This window comes from Branchiostoma lanceolatum, chromosome 2 (assembly GCF_035083965.1).
Source record: "Branchiostoma lanceolatum isolate klBraLanc5 chromosome 2, klBraLanc5.hap2, whole genome shotgun sequence".
NCBI lineage: Eukaryota > Metazoa > Chordata > Leptocardii > Amphioxiformes > Branchiostomatidae > Branchiostoma > Branchiostoma lanceolatum.
Window position 1 is genome coordinate 27,983,699 of NC_089723.1, and position 12,427 is coordinate 27,996,125.

At 45.2% G+C, this 12,427-nt stretch overlaps 1 protein-coding gene across 3 annotated transcripts in view; it reads right to left on the reverse strand.

The window, feature by feature from the left end:
• Positions 1-891: 891 nt before the first annotated feature.
• Positions 892-12,427, reverse strand: part of LOC136428380 (zinc finger protein 608-like) — a 34,939-nt gene continuing 23,403 nt past the window's right edge. For all 3 annotated transcript variants that reach the window (XM_066417836.1, XM_066417837.1, XM_066417835.1), the window contains exons 5-8: positions 4,563-7,372; positions 3,234-4,319; positions 2,548-2,611; positions 892-2,287 (exon numbers count right to left, since the gene is read on the reverse strand). In XM_066417836.1, coding sequence (XP_066273933.1) covers positions 2,281-2,287; positions 2,548-2,611; positions 3,234-4,319; positions 4,563-7,372 — 3,967 coding nt within the window. In that variant the 3' untranslated portion in view covers positions 892-2,280. The remainder of the gene's footprint in view (positions 2,288-2,547; positions 2,612-3,233; positions 4,320-4,562; positions 7,373-12,427) is intronic.

The window sequence follows — 12,427 nt, forward strand, 5'->3', positions numbered from 1 at the left end:
ATCAATCACCCCAGGACACTCTTCCTGCTGACACTCTCACTGCCACATTCAAAATTAAAAGGTAATGTCAGGGGGACCAATATGCTCTGTAGATACTGTGTTTACTGAATATATCAAATGTTTCTGGTGCACATATCTTCAGCCAGTCTGTTCTGCGAACTGAAACTGTGGGTGTGGGGCCTACCAGTAGCCTCTACCAGGTTCCACAGGGCGCTGGAAAAATAGTAGGTCGCAAACTGTACGTAACTCCTTTAGTGGGCTAACTCGTCTGGCATCTTATCTGTCCATTTGGCCCATTTCTACTATTTTTGCAGCGACCTGTGGAGCCTGGCAGAGGCTAGCCTACCAGATCTTTCTAACATTAATGTTAACGTTAGTTAACAAGGTGATCTTCCACAGCCCATTGCATCATGTGTAACGTTAAGTATTACAGCTTACAGAATCTGCCTGCCCGGGAAACAGTTTGATTACCAGGTTACACCTGACTGGCCCTGTGCCAGTTCCTGGGGAGATGTGACCTGATGTCAGCAGGTGCTGGGTCATCTTAGGCACCTCCAGAATAATTGGGCTGCTCAGAGCAGTCCACCACTGTGCCACGCATCTTATTATGGCTCGTTGGCCAGCGGCAGTGTCAGGTATACTTAAACATCACCGTGACTACGACCATGTTACGTTACATAGCCTGTCATTTTTGGGCATTTTATCTGAAAGTATGGGAAAGTGAAATATGTGTGCTTGCCTGAAACTGTTAGTCTGGAATCCAAACCTATTTTAGCTCCCAGTCTCCTGGTGTGTCACATGCACACTGTGGAAAACAGCCCTCCACAACAGGACACACATCTAAATCTTCATCTTTACATCCCACATCCACACATTCAACACAAACAGTGATTCCTACAAAACAAACTTTATTGACATCTTCGCCTCAATAGTACAAAGAAACAAACCTGAAAGTTAACATAATCCTGGAGATATTAAATGACAAGAAAAAATTTAAACCAACGATATTGAGCTGCAAAAGGAGCCAAACATTTGCTTGCAATAACAGACTGAACAAGAAAAATTGCCTTTTAGAAAATAGGGTTATTGCTATATGGTTATTGCACGTGGCAATGCTTTGCTTTTTTTCTGTACAAAAATCCCTGTACACGACAGCATGAATCTAAGTAACACACACTTTCTTTGCAAATTTGTACTCGTCTGTCTTTGCACTTATATGTACATCTGCTCCTAGCTGGCCCTCTGCCATAATGTACTAGTAATAATGTACAAGCATTACACACCTATCTTACACAACCCCTCACAAGACATAGCAAATAGAGCACAAAGTAACCAGTAAAGTTGAAGGGTGACAGTAGTCTGGGAGCACATCCGCGGATAGTTCAGAACTATTTCTATCCTCTTTGCTCCACTAACACAATCATTGTCATAGCGCACAACTAGTCCCTTGGTAAGGTAAGAACACACTTCCAATGCTTTTTCCTTTCTAACACAACAGTTTGTCATCAAGGTAAGTAATATGGCCAAAGGCAAATGTCTTGAAGCACACAAAACATAAGAGGGACCACATTGATTATATGTCTAACATTTACTTTTCTCCACAAGTGTCTCTCCCTGAATACAGATTACAGAACATTCTCTAAAGGCAGTTCTATATGCGGCAGCTGCCCTGTTTAGAGGAGGATCTCAGCGGCTTGTCTAATCTTGTCCGGAATCTAAAACCACTTTAGGCAACCTACTTTTCTTCAACCCTAGCATGTGACATGGTTCCAATAAAACATCACAGTTCACAGCAACAGCCGTACTCATAGCTGCGCAAGTTCTGCGTAAAAGTTGGTAAGATTCTAGTTACTTTTCATAATCGTCATGAGTTAGCGAAACAGGTTGCTTTACTAAAATGGAAATATTTTCTTCATTTTATGGTGTCAGAGTGCCTTCTAATAGAGCATTCACTGAATCCAACTGATCCCACAACATCGATAGGTAGGATTTCTAGTACTGGTCCACTATCCTAATCCATGTGTTTGTCCTTGATTGCGATACTGCATGTAACTCTTCAACTGTGCAGGGATGAGTCTAGCCAGGTCCGCTCCAAGAGGTGCAGGTTGTGTCCAGTCTGTAAGCACACATCTGGTCCACAGCCAGTAGAACAGCTTGTGAAAAGGAAATCTATTGTTCCAACGGTCCAGTCATTCCTACAGATATCCACCTCCCCTAATCCATGTCTATTCCTCCACTGGCAATCTCTAAAGGAAGGTGTCCACTATGTGGTCAGCTTTGTCACTCCCTGCCAACAAACAAACAAACAAGACATGCTGTTTAGTATCCATATTCTACACAAATACAAGATCAGTAACATCAGATACAAAGATTTAGCTTTCAATTCTACACAGACATGACAGAGACACAGTGAATGTATATGGTGCCATTTCTTAGTATGCTACTTAATGTAAGGATATGTAGCAATCAGGACCCAGTGTCGCCAATGTGACAGTACAGTATTGAGGATACAGGAGAATCAATGTGAAGAATGTTGACTCTACACACCTTCTGGGTTGATATGGGCTCATTGCAGATGGAAGCCCGACCCCTGGTCCTGACTGTCCCAACACTGCACACAACAAAAACAACAACAAAACATTAGCTGGGTGCCTGCAGTGCACACAAAGCAATCATCAAGTACATATCAAGCCCTGTGTTTGTATACTCCCAGCTTGCTGTGGGCTTCTTTGAAAGAATGTCACTCTGAAGATGGATTTTGTTGGAAAAAATAGATGGAAAGTTTCTGGAAGTGCAAAGGACTTTCATCATGACAGTCATACACATATTTCTCACAAGAAACAACATTTATGTGATGTGCCCACTGGAAGTTGTTGTCTGACAGGGCAGCTAAGACTGGTGGGACTATGCGGACTTACCCCCGACATTGTATGGATCGTACTGCCCTACAGCAGGAAACCCCATCCCAACATGTGTGTGGTGGTGGGTGTGCACGTGATGCAGCTGGGGCACCGCCGGATCTCCGCCCGTCTTCTCCTCTGGTTCCGCCGCCGGCTTGCCCTGAGCGGACCCGGGTCTGGCGGCCGTCGACGCGGCTGGCTTCCCACTCTGCCCTGTCGTGTCATGAGCCGGTTTGGCGGGGGGAGGGAAGGGCCCCCCATTACGCTCAGATTTGCCTCTACTCGAAGCTGGTGAAATGGCAGAAGGACGATCGTGTGGACTACTAGACTGACCTTTGTATGACGAGCCGAGGACTTGTTGCGGTGAACCTGCCGGGTCTCCTTGGTACCGGAACTGTGGATGGACATACGGAGCACCTGCATAGCCTATGGGGTACATTCCTCTGTAGGCCGGGTCCAGGTGCATAGCAGCATACGGGTGCATGTAAGGACTGTACTGTTGCATGTACTGATAAGGTACATGTCTCGGAGAGGATCTGTCCATAGGGGAACCTCTGTCCTTTGCTCTTTCTTGACTGGGAGGTCTGCTCCTGTCTTTTGAGTCTGTTGGTTCCCTGGAATGTTCTTTAGAGTCCTTAGTGTTTTCAGCGGAAGAACCAGCTACGGGGCTGTCTCTCCGGGGAGCGGGGCTTTGCGTTCTGCTGTTTGGTTTTGAACTCAAACTTGAGCCAGCAGCAGCCTCTTTATGGTGATGTTTTTCATTGCGATGTTTGTCCTCAGAACTTCTCCTTTCTGTCTCCGTATCTTTCTTAGGCTTGTCACGGTGAAGTTTTGGGTCTCCTTCTCTACTGTCTGGTCTAGGGACCTTATCAGTATGATGGCCATGAGAGGACCTTTCTGAACTGTGTCCATGAGATGCTTTTTCTGCACTGTGTCCATGAGAGGACCTTTCTGAACTGTGGCCATGAGATGCTTTATCTAAACTGTGGCTATGAGACGATTTTTCTGAACTGTGTCCATGAGATGCCTTTTCTGAACTATGTCCATGAGATGATTTATCTGAACTGTGTCCATGAGATGCCTTTTCTGAACTGTGGCCATGAGAGGCTCTTTCTGAACTGTGGCCATGAGTGGCTCTATCAGAACTGTGGCCATGAGAGGTCCTTTCTAAACTGTGACTATGAGAGGCCTTGTCGGCCCCTTGGTTGTGAAGGGCCTTGTCAGAGGTATGTCCATGGGAGCTTTTATCAGAGATGTGGCCATGTAGGGCCTTGTCTGCGCTGTGCCCATGTCTGCGGTGTTCCTCCTCAGTTCTGCGTTCCTCCATGAGTTTCTGCTGGATCAGGTAGTACTGCCTCATCTCCTCCTGCTGCTTATACACTAGTCTGGGGTCGAAGTTATTCCCTGTGGCCGCAGCACCTGCAAAATTCATCTTTCTGTCAGTTTTCCACATTGACATTTCAAGCCTGACTAAGATATCTTATCACAACAATTTCATGCACTGCAGTCAATATGGTAACCAAAGAAAATAGATCAACCTATCACAGTAGATATTTTTCAAGTCTTATCATACTTTGTTCAGAATGACTAATGTACATGTATTATCTACAGATAGTCTAAAGCTGAAAAGAAAAGAATCTCTACTGGGTCAGTTGCTCTAACCTTGCTGTTGCTGGTGCCTTGGAGTTGTGGACTCAAGCTGAGTCTTCAGCTCAATGTTCTCCTTCAGGATCTGGTGGTTCTCACTCTGCTTGGCCTTCAGACTGTCGGCATCGTCAGCCCTTTTCAGGGGAGGCGGCTGGGAAGGGTACGTCATGGTTTTATGCACCGGCGAGGCCTTCTCACTCCGAGACGCCTCTTCTTTAGTCCTGTCCTTAATTGGCTCTAACTGTGGGGGTTTGGATGAGTCTGTGTGCTCCTGCTCTTTGCTGTCTTTATCCTCCTTCTTGCTATGTTCGCCAAGGGAGTTTGACTCTCTGGGCTTGTCTGCCTTTTCTGGGTCCTTCATTCTCTGCTCCTGCTCTGCTCTTAACCTGGTTTGCTCCTGTATGTAGTACTGTTCGTACTGCTGCCGGTACTGCGGGTCGGCTGCCATCAGGTAGTTGTGATATGCCGGGTCTATCCTGTAGCCGTGGTAGGCGAGGTACTGGTACTGTTGGTGTTGGTATTGTGCGTAGGCAGCTTGCTGCTGCTGACTGGACCTTTGCTGTGAATCCTGCACGTGAGGCGACGACGCGGATTCCTGAGATGGAGTCTGGCTGGTGCGCGCTTTCTTGGCCTGCGGTTCTCCTCTGGAGTCCGACTCGTGCTTCTCGTCGCTCCCCGGCCTGTCCGTGTCCACGGGCTCCTGTTTGATCTCCTTTCCCTGAGCTAACGTGGTGCTGGTGGCAGTGAAGGGAGTCTGTATGGAGGCGTAGTGGGACTGAAAACGGACTTGAGACCCGGCCTCCTGCTTCCCCGACGCCTGGCTGCCCAGCGGCGACGCGGCTGCCGGTGATCCGACGGGTTCCTGAGACGCTGCAGCCTTCCCTTTGTGCTTGGACTCCACGGTCCTGCCCTCAGCCTGCTCGTTCCCATCGTCAGAGATGTCCGAGTAGGCAGGGCTGCTGGCCGACTGTTTGTCGTCTGCTGTTGCAGACTGGATGCCTGGCGTGATGACGTGTAGCGGCTTCCAGCCAAGTACATTTCCAGCTTCTGAATACAAACTGCTATTTGGGCTGTCCAGATCATTGGGTGTTGGCAGGAGAGAAGACCCTTTCCCTTCAGCTCTCTGTAAGTCAATCCCATTAGACATGTGATGGCCATGGCCTGCACTCAGCTGCGCTTCTGTAACATGTTTGCTGGATTTTCCATCCCCCAGAAGCTTAGCTGCACCATCTTTTGTGGAACTGGATTCAGACTTTTCATCCGCTCTTGATCCCTTTGATTCTTTTTTGCTCTTCTCGTCTTTTCCACCCTTCTCCTTGTCCCCTTCCTTAAGTTTCCTCTTTTGCTTATGCTTCTTCTCCTTAAAACTAGGAATGGAGATGCTCTGAGGGGTTGGTTCTCCCATGATGGTCGGCTTGGGCTGGATCGGTTTCAAAGCTGAGGTTGTGGGGCTCTTGGGTGTGGTTTGTGCCATAGTGGAAATGGCCTGCATTCCGGCTGGGGCAACAACACTTGCAGACGAGAACGTGGCGGGAATGGCGATCAGCTGCGGAACAGGCGGAGCGGGCGCAATCGGACGAGCAGTCTTCGACTTGGATGACTTCTCCCCCTTAGACCCGCCGCTGGCATGGCTGGACTTCTTCCCGGTCTCCAAACTTTTGGGCCTGTCGGAGAGCGGCACATTTCTGTCCGGGTGAGAGCCAGTGCTCTGAATCACAGATGTCTGCTGACTGACACTGGCTGGCGACATGTGCAACATGCCGATGGCAGGTGCGGTATGGGCAGAGTCAGGTGCACCACCTGTCACATCTGCAGGAGCGTCCAGTCCATGAGAGTTCTTGGTTGTGACTCCGGTTGATGGATTTGAAACTGCAGTGTGGGGTGGCACAGACACAGGCGGCTGCCACGTGCCAGCCTGGGTAACCATGACAGGTTCCTTCTTTATTCCAAAAACACCATGAGCAGGATTATTACTCCGACCAGGACTTTTCGGTGTTTTCCTTGGTGAAAAGTCATGCTTGCTCTTTGCACACTTGACTTGAACGGCCGGTTTCTGTAAGGTCGGGGATGGACATCCGGGGAAATCGTACTCACTTATTGCCTCTGCTTTGACCTTCTTGAGATCAACCACATCCTTCTTTTGAAGGCTTTCGTGTTCTCTTCTCTGGAGGGAGTCCAAGGCCTCCAGACTGTCTATGGGCTTTTTACTGTTGCTGTCTTGTGAACTGCCAAAGACAGCAAAGTTCTGTATGCCCAGGTCTGATTGAAGGTTTTCTGCACAAGAAGTCAACAGTTTCTCCTCCTTAATGGAGGCGTTGGAAGCAGCACTGCAGTGTTCGACATTGTCCTCTTCCTTTCCCTCCTCTTTTGTTTCCTCGTCGTCCAAGTGTGCATGTGCCTGGTGGTACCTCAATCCGTTGATATGTTTGTACTTCTTGTTACAGTTCGCATGCGGACACTCTATCAGGGCAGGCATGGACCCGTCCCCCTGGGGAGTAGTGGGCGTGCCGCGGGAGTTTGTTCGTATCCTCTTGCTGGGCTTCACATCCTCCGAACTGGAGTTCAAGTCCAAGTCGGTAGGCGGCTTCCCCTTCCGTTTTCCCCCGGTGCCAGAGTTGAAATCCTCTCCCCTGCTACCGCTGGTGGGTGTCCGGCGCCCGTGCCCGGCTTTACGGCCAGGTTTCCCGTTGCTGCGCAGCTTTCGTGCATCTGGAGGGCCCTGATAGGTCGGGTCGTCCTGGGGAGTGTTTGTTGTTGACCTCGCTCGCTTGCCTCGACCCTTGGGGGTCCTGACTTCCAGATCGCTGGTGGGCGAGTCACTGAACCTGGAGAAACACATAGGAAAACAACATTCACAACCTGCACATGTCCAAATGTTCACATTGAATTATGATCACCATGCATAACAAGAAGGAGTGTGCAAAAGAATTCCCAGAACTTCCAGCAACCATCGGAGCAACCCTGAGTCATACTCAACATCAAGTTAGGCATTTTCTAGGTAAAGCACATTTTCAAACACAAAAAGTTAGGCAATATACACATATGTAGATCTACTGCCTGTTCAAGCATTCAATTTCTACTTGACCCTCCACCTAGATTTTTCTGCCAAAAGGTTAAGGCGGAAGGAACTAGTATCTTACAAACAGTCTTAGTTTGGGTCAAGACTTGCCTTTTCTGGTTCAAACAGATGTTCCTTAATTGACAGGGCACATAACAGTGTCCTGACCTGAGGAACCTCATGAAAACATCAAAGGAATTCTGCTGGAGGCTAGGAGGCAGGAAGCCTGGATGTGCTACTTCTGAGCTTACTTCTGACGTTATTGTTACCAGGCTCTACAGCACATGTGTCGATTGTACTTTCCCTACTTCGTATCTCTGCATCAACTGTTGACGCTTTTGTACTCTGACTGTAGCCAACATTTGGTGTGTTAAAAATCAATTGTAGCTGTGCCAGACATTTTTCCTTTGTCACTCACTGTTTCTGTCATTCCAAAAAAAGTCACATTTCATTAACCTCAGCAATAAAAATGTATTGTCTAAATGCAGGGAACATAGATTGATGTCCAACAGCCACAATCTTTTGTTCATATTATCTATAATTAACGTGCAGAAGAGTCCCTCATGCCACCTGGTTCATGAAATTTCATGCATAATTACACGCTGAAGTAATTTGGTTAGAGGGGTCTGAGGCCAACAAACGATGTCAAAGGTCATCTGTATCCACCACAACCAAGTACTGTAAAATCATTTATTTTCATAGGGACTCAATTTCAAGGTAGAAGGGGAAAGAAGGTTTCTCAGTACATGATTGAAACAATTTGGGAGTACAGTAGTACTGCAGTAGTAATACAGTACTGTAGTAGTAACACAGCAGAACATATCTTTGTGGCGAAGGGTAATATATTGGAAAAGTATGTGTCATGTGAAGAGGTCACCAGGAAAACAGCAATTAAGATCTACAGTAACCTCTGCTCTGTGCAGGGGGCCACTGGTCGTCCAATTTTTTTGTTTTTCTTTGTCTCAGTTCTGCCATCACTTCTCTTGGAGGCCTAACACTTTACAGGCAAAACATCTGTAGCATAACACAGTTAAACACTAGTGTAACTAGACAGGAGATGTCAGAAATGACAAGGTTATCTCATATAGGTCAGCCTTGCATTGGCACGCTGTGATTCTGGGACATATTCATACCACATTCTTTTGTAATCTGCATATTGTACTAATGACGAGATGGAAGCAGGCAAATATTTTAAGAAATTTTTATGACATCATTATTCAGATGATCGAATATTTGAAACCTACATGCATGAAATTCTTGACCCAACAACATAATTTTAGCATACTTCAATTGAAAAGACCAGTACTGGTACACATAATACTGGCACAGTTTTTGTAATACATGTATGATGTAGTTCGTGTCAATGAATGCATAACCTGAGTTGCTTATTTACTGAAGTTCAATCCATTTGAAAGGTGAAATGTTGTGATAACAATAGCTGGTGGCACAAGTCCAAACTGACAGAACCAAGTATTCATCCTTTTCACAACAATCACAACCGGTGCAAAATACCCCGGTGTTACCGCTATTTTTGCAATGCAGCAAAGAGTCTTCATGTAAACTAACATCACATTTCTTTCTTTGTACTGTGTGTCACAAATCACATTTTGTCTTGCAACTGACATACATTACCCCGGTAGTGTTTAGGAATGGTGAGGGGGTCATGTGGGTTCCTGGTGTGTGGCATTGCCATTCACTCATGTGAACAATGAGCTATTGAATGGGAAGTGCATTGATCCCTAGGCTTACCCATCTGTGAAGAACAAATCAAAGTACGATTTTACCACACATGTGAGTCCAGCTAGCTTCATTATACACTGAAAACACTAATTTCTATGTGTACACATAGCCATGAGTGGGGAGGAGGCATACAGCCTTGCCAAGGACTTACCCCATGAGTATAATGAAATTCTCATAATTGCCATCATTTTTGTGCACCATTGATGCAATAGCAGGGGCTATGACCCAAAGCAAGAGGGCCAGGTGATGAAATCAATATGGCCGTCTTGTATATGTCATCAGCTGAAGGGGCGCTACGGACTCCCCCAACTCATTCTTCTCATGTACTTCATCCCCCACTAGTGCAGCCAATCTTGGCAATTCCATATTTGATCATAAGCTGGCAACTGAGTACCAGTCTCCAGGATATCCCAGATAGTGTGACAGGAATCTGAGATCTGGGGTCTACTTCTGTCACTCAATTATCTTTCATTCCAAAATAACATCCCCATTGATTTACTTAGGGTTAGGCAATATTTTGTCAAAGAAATCCTTTCAGTGTAGTGCCTTGTCAGAATATGGATGGGTGGGCAGGTGAGCCTTTAGGGCTTATATAGATCTATTTCTCCCTGAATTCTTTATTTCGGCAAGACACCTGCTTTAGTTGAGTCATTTGACTCGATTTTTTAAAAGTTGCATTGGAATATCTCCCAACAGTGTGAAAACCATGCGGTCTCTCTTTGCTCTTTACTCAGGACTTGGTACAGAATACTGGCATTGTATCAGCCCAAGTCTGGACACAGAATAACAAACACGGTAATGAGAAATCTTCCTGCCAACCCAAACACATTTGTAGCTCCTTCAAACATTAGCGATTCCTGGCGAATTGGCAAATGTATCAAACCTGCCAAACGTGCCTGGCAAGAAAGTCATTCTCCATTCCAGGTAGTTCTTTATTTAATGCCCTCTGAAGTGTATGATATTTAAAGGGTGACATTTAAGAGTGTTTTATGTGGAGGAGGGGAGGAGAATGTCCCCTAAAGAAGGCTCTTATCTGGTAACCAGAGAACCTGTTGTTACAGATCTTGTGACTAATGGGACATGGGCCAAGCTTTGGTCCATTTCTGGCCATTTGGAAAATCAATGTCTGCTCTGCATCCACAGCTCACTTAGCCTGGGTGCCAACATGGCTAGTTTTGGTCATTAGATACGTATGGGGGAGGGGGGCATTAATGTTTATGAAATCAGATTAGAAATCTCCTTGTCTCTCTCTTTCTAGGTACATCTCTGGCAATGATTGAATCTATACAATAACAAAATGTATCGCCAAGCTCAAACATATTATTAGATACTAAAGGATATACTTCAAACGCAAAGCATTTGGTTTCTCAAGTTATGCATATTATTATGAACAATCAGCAATAAAGTGGTGGATCCAACAAAGGGGACACTTTTCTGGCAGGGGTTCTGGGACTAGGCAGGAATGTTTTTGAGAATTTCCAGGTGGATTTATTGTATGATAAAGCTTTGAATATTTTTTTCAAGTAATTTTAGCCAAAAAAATGTTTTATGGGATCTGAATCATTATTTGTTGTATCCTTTAAAAATGAAACATCCTGGATAACTTCCAAATCCTCCAGCATGCAGACTTTGCAGTGTTACCATTTCCTATCACAATATTTAGTACTGACATTGACAATGACATCCTGTTTATGTTTGGTTGTCAGAGATATTTGAAAACATGCCTGTCTGTCTCTCTTGGTACCATATCAATTCTATGGCCCTGGGTCTTTAGGAAGAGTCATACTGTGTATGATGTGTGCATCATATCTGGACATTAGACCTATATCCATGCCTACATCAAGTGGTCCAGAAACATATCGTCATAACAGTCTATATTTTTGTCAGCGTGGGACACTTTCTTCAGTATTCGAACACTACTGCTAACACATTTATAAAAGTTGTCTATACTCCTACACTAATGCTTTTTAGTTGCACAAAACACACAGCAGTCACAAATGTAATTCAACAGTCTCACCTACAATCACATTTGTGCTGTTGTGCACATTCATACCAACTGATGAACATGACATGTGACTGACATATGCATGGATATTGATTGGATTTAATACTTATGGACAATTAAGTAACATATTCAATCAATATCCAGTCTAGCTGTCATCATGTCACAAAATTAATTATCAAAATCATATCATAGTGTCCTTTCATCATATTTCTCGCGGGAGAAAACAGCTTCCTTTCCATTGCAGACTGAAAGGGCTGTGAGTTGAACTGATCCTTCCCCCACCCAGACTGTACAGTGTTTACCAAGGAAGTCAAATAAATGTGACCCAGTTACTAAGGACTGGGGTCTGCTCCATGGTGACTTCTCTCCCTGGAGCCTTTCTGGTGCCAGGCAGCTGTGTAAACTGGTCAGGAAACAGCTTTTACTCAAAGGTCTGGGCACTTTCATGTGCTACAGTCAGGAGTACAGTTCATGTCCCACAGCTTAGCTTTTATCTATCTTTTACTGGGATCAACAATGTACTTTTGGAGAAGTCTTTGTTATCACAGTTAGCTAATATATGTATGCAGATAAAATCTATCTATAGAATTAACATCTCGTGGATGATGAATAAATGTCATTCTTTTTCATATTTACATCACATTAACACGACATTTATTTACAAGAACATAACATAAGGTATAGATGATTCCAAACAACAGAAAAAGAATGGCAGTTTGTACCTAGGCTGGGCTTAAGGCTGTACAATGTACGAACGACATACTAGTCGAGGCATACCCACTAATTTGATCATTGTACCTAATTTTCAGCCTGCGGATGAGACACGGTGATTATAGGGGAATAGTGGGGTAGTTATAGGCCTGAAGTGCTGGAGGGCTCTGTCATCAATGTATACCTTCTCTCCAAACAACTGTACTTAACAGAAATCACCTGGACTAGCATACATTTCTGGGTACTTGAGAAATAATGATCATGATGACTTACGGCAAGATTCTCCTCTAAATATCCTTAATAATCCATGCAAAATGGTGCCACTAAATCGTACATGCTATTTGAAACCGTACTCACAACAGTTCC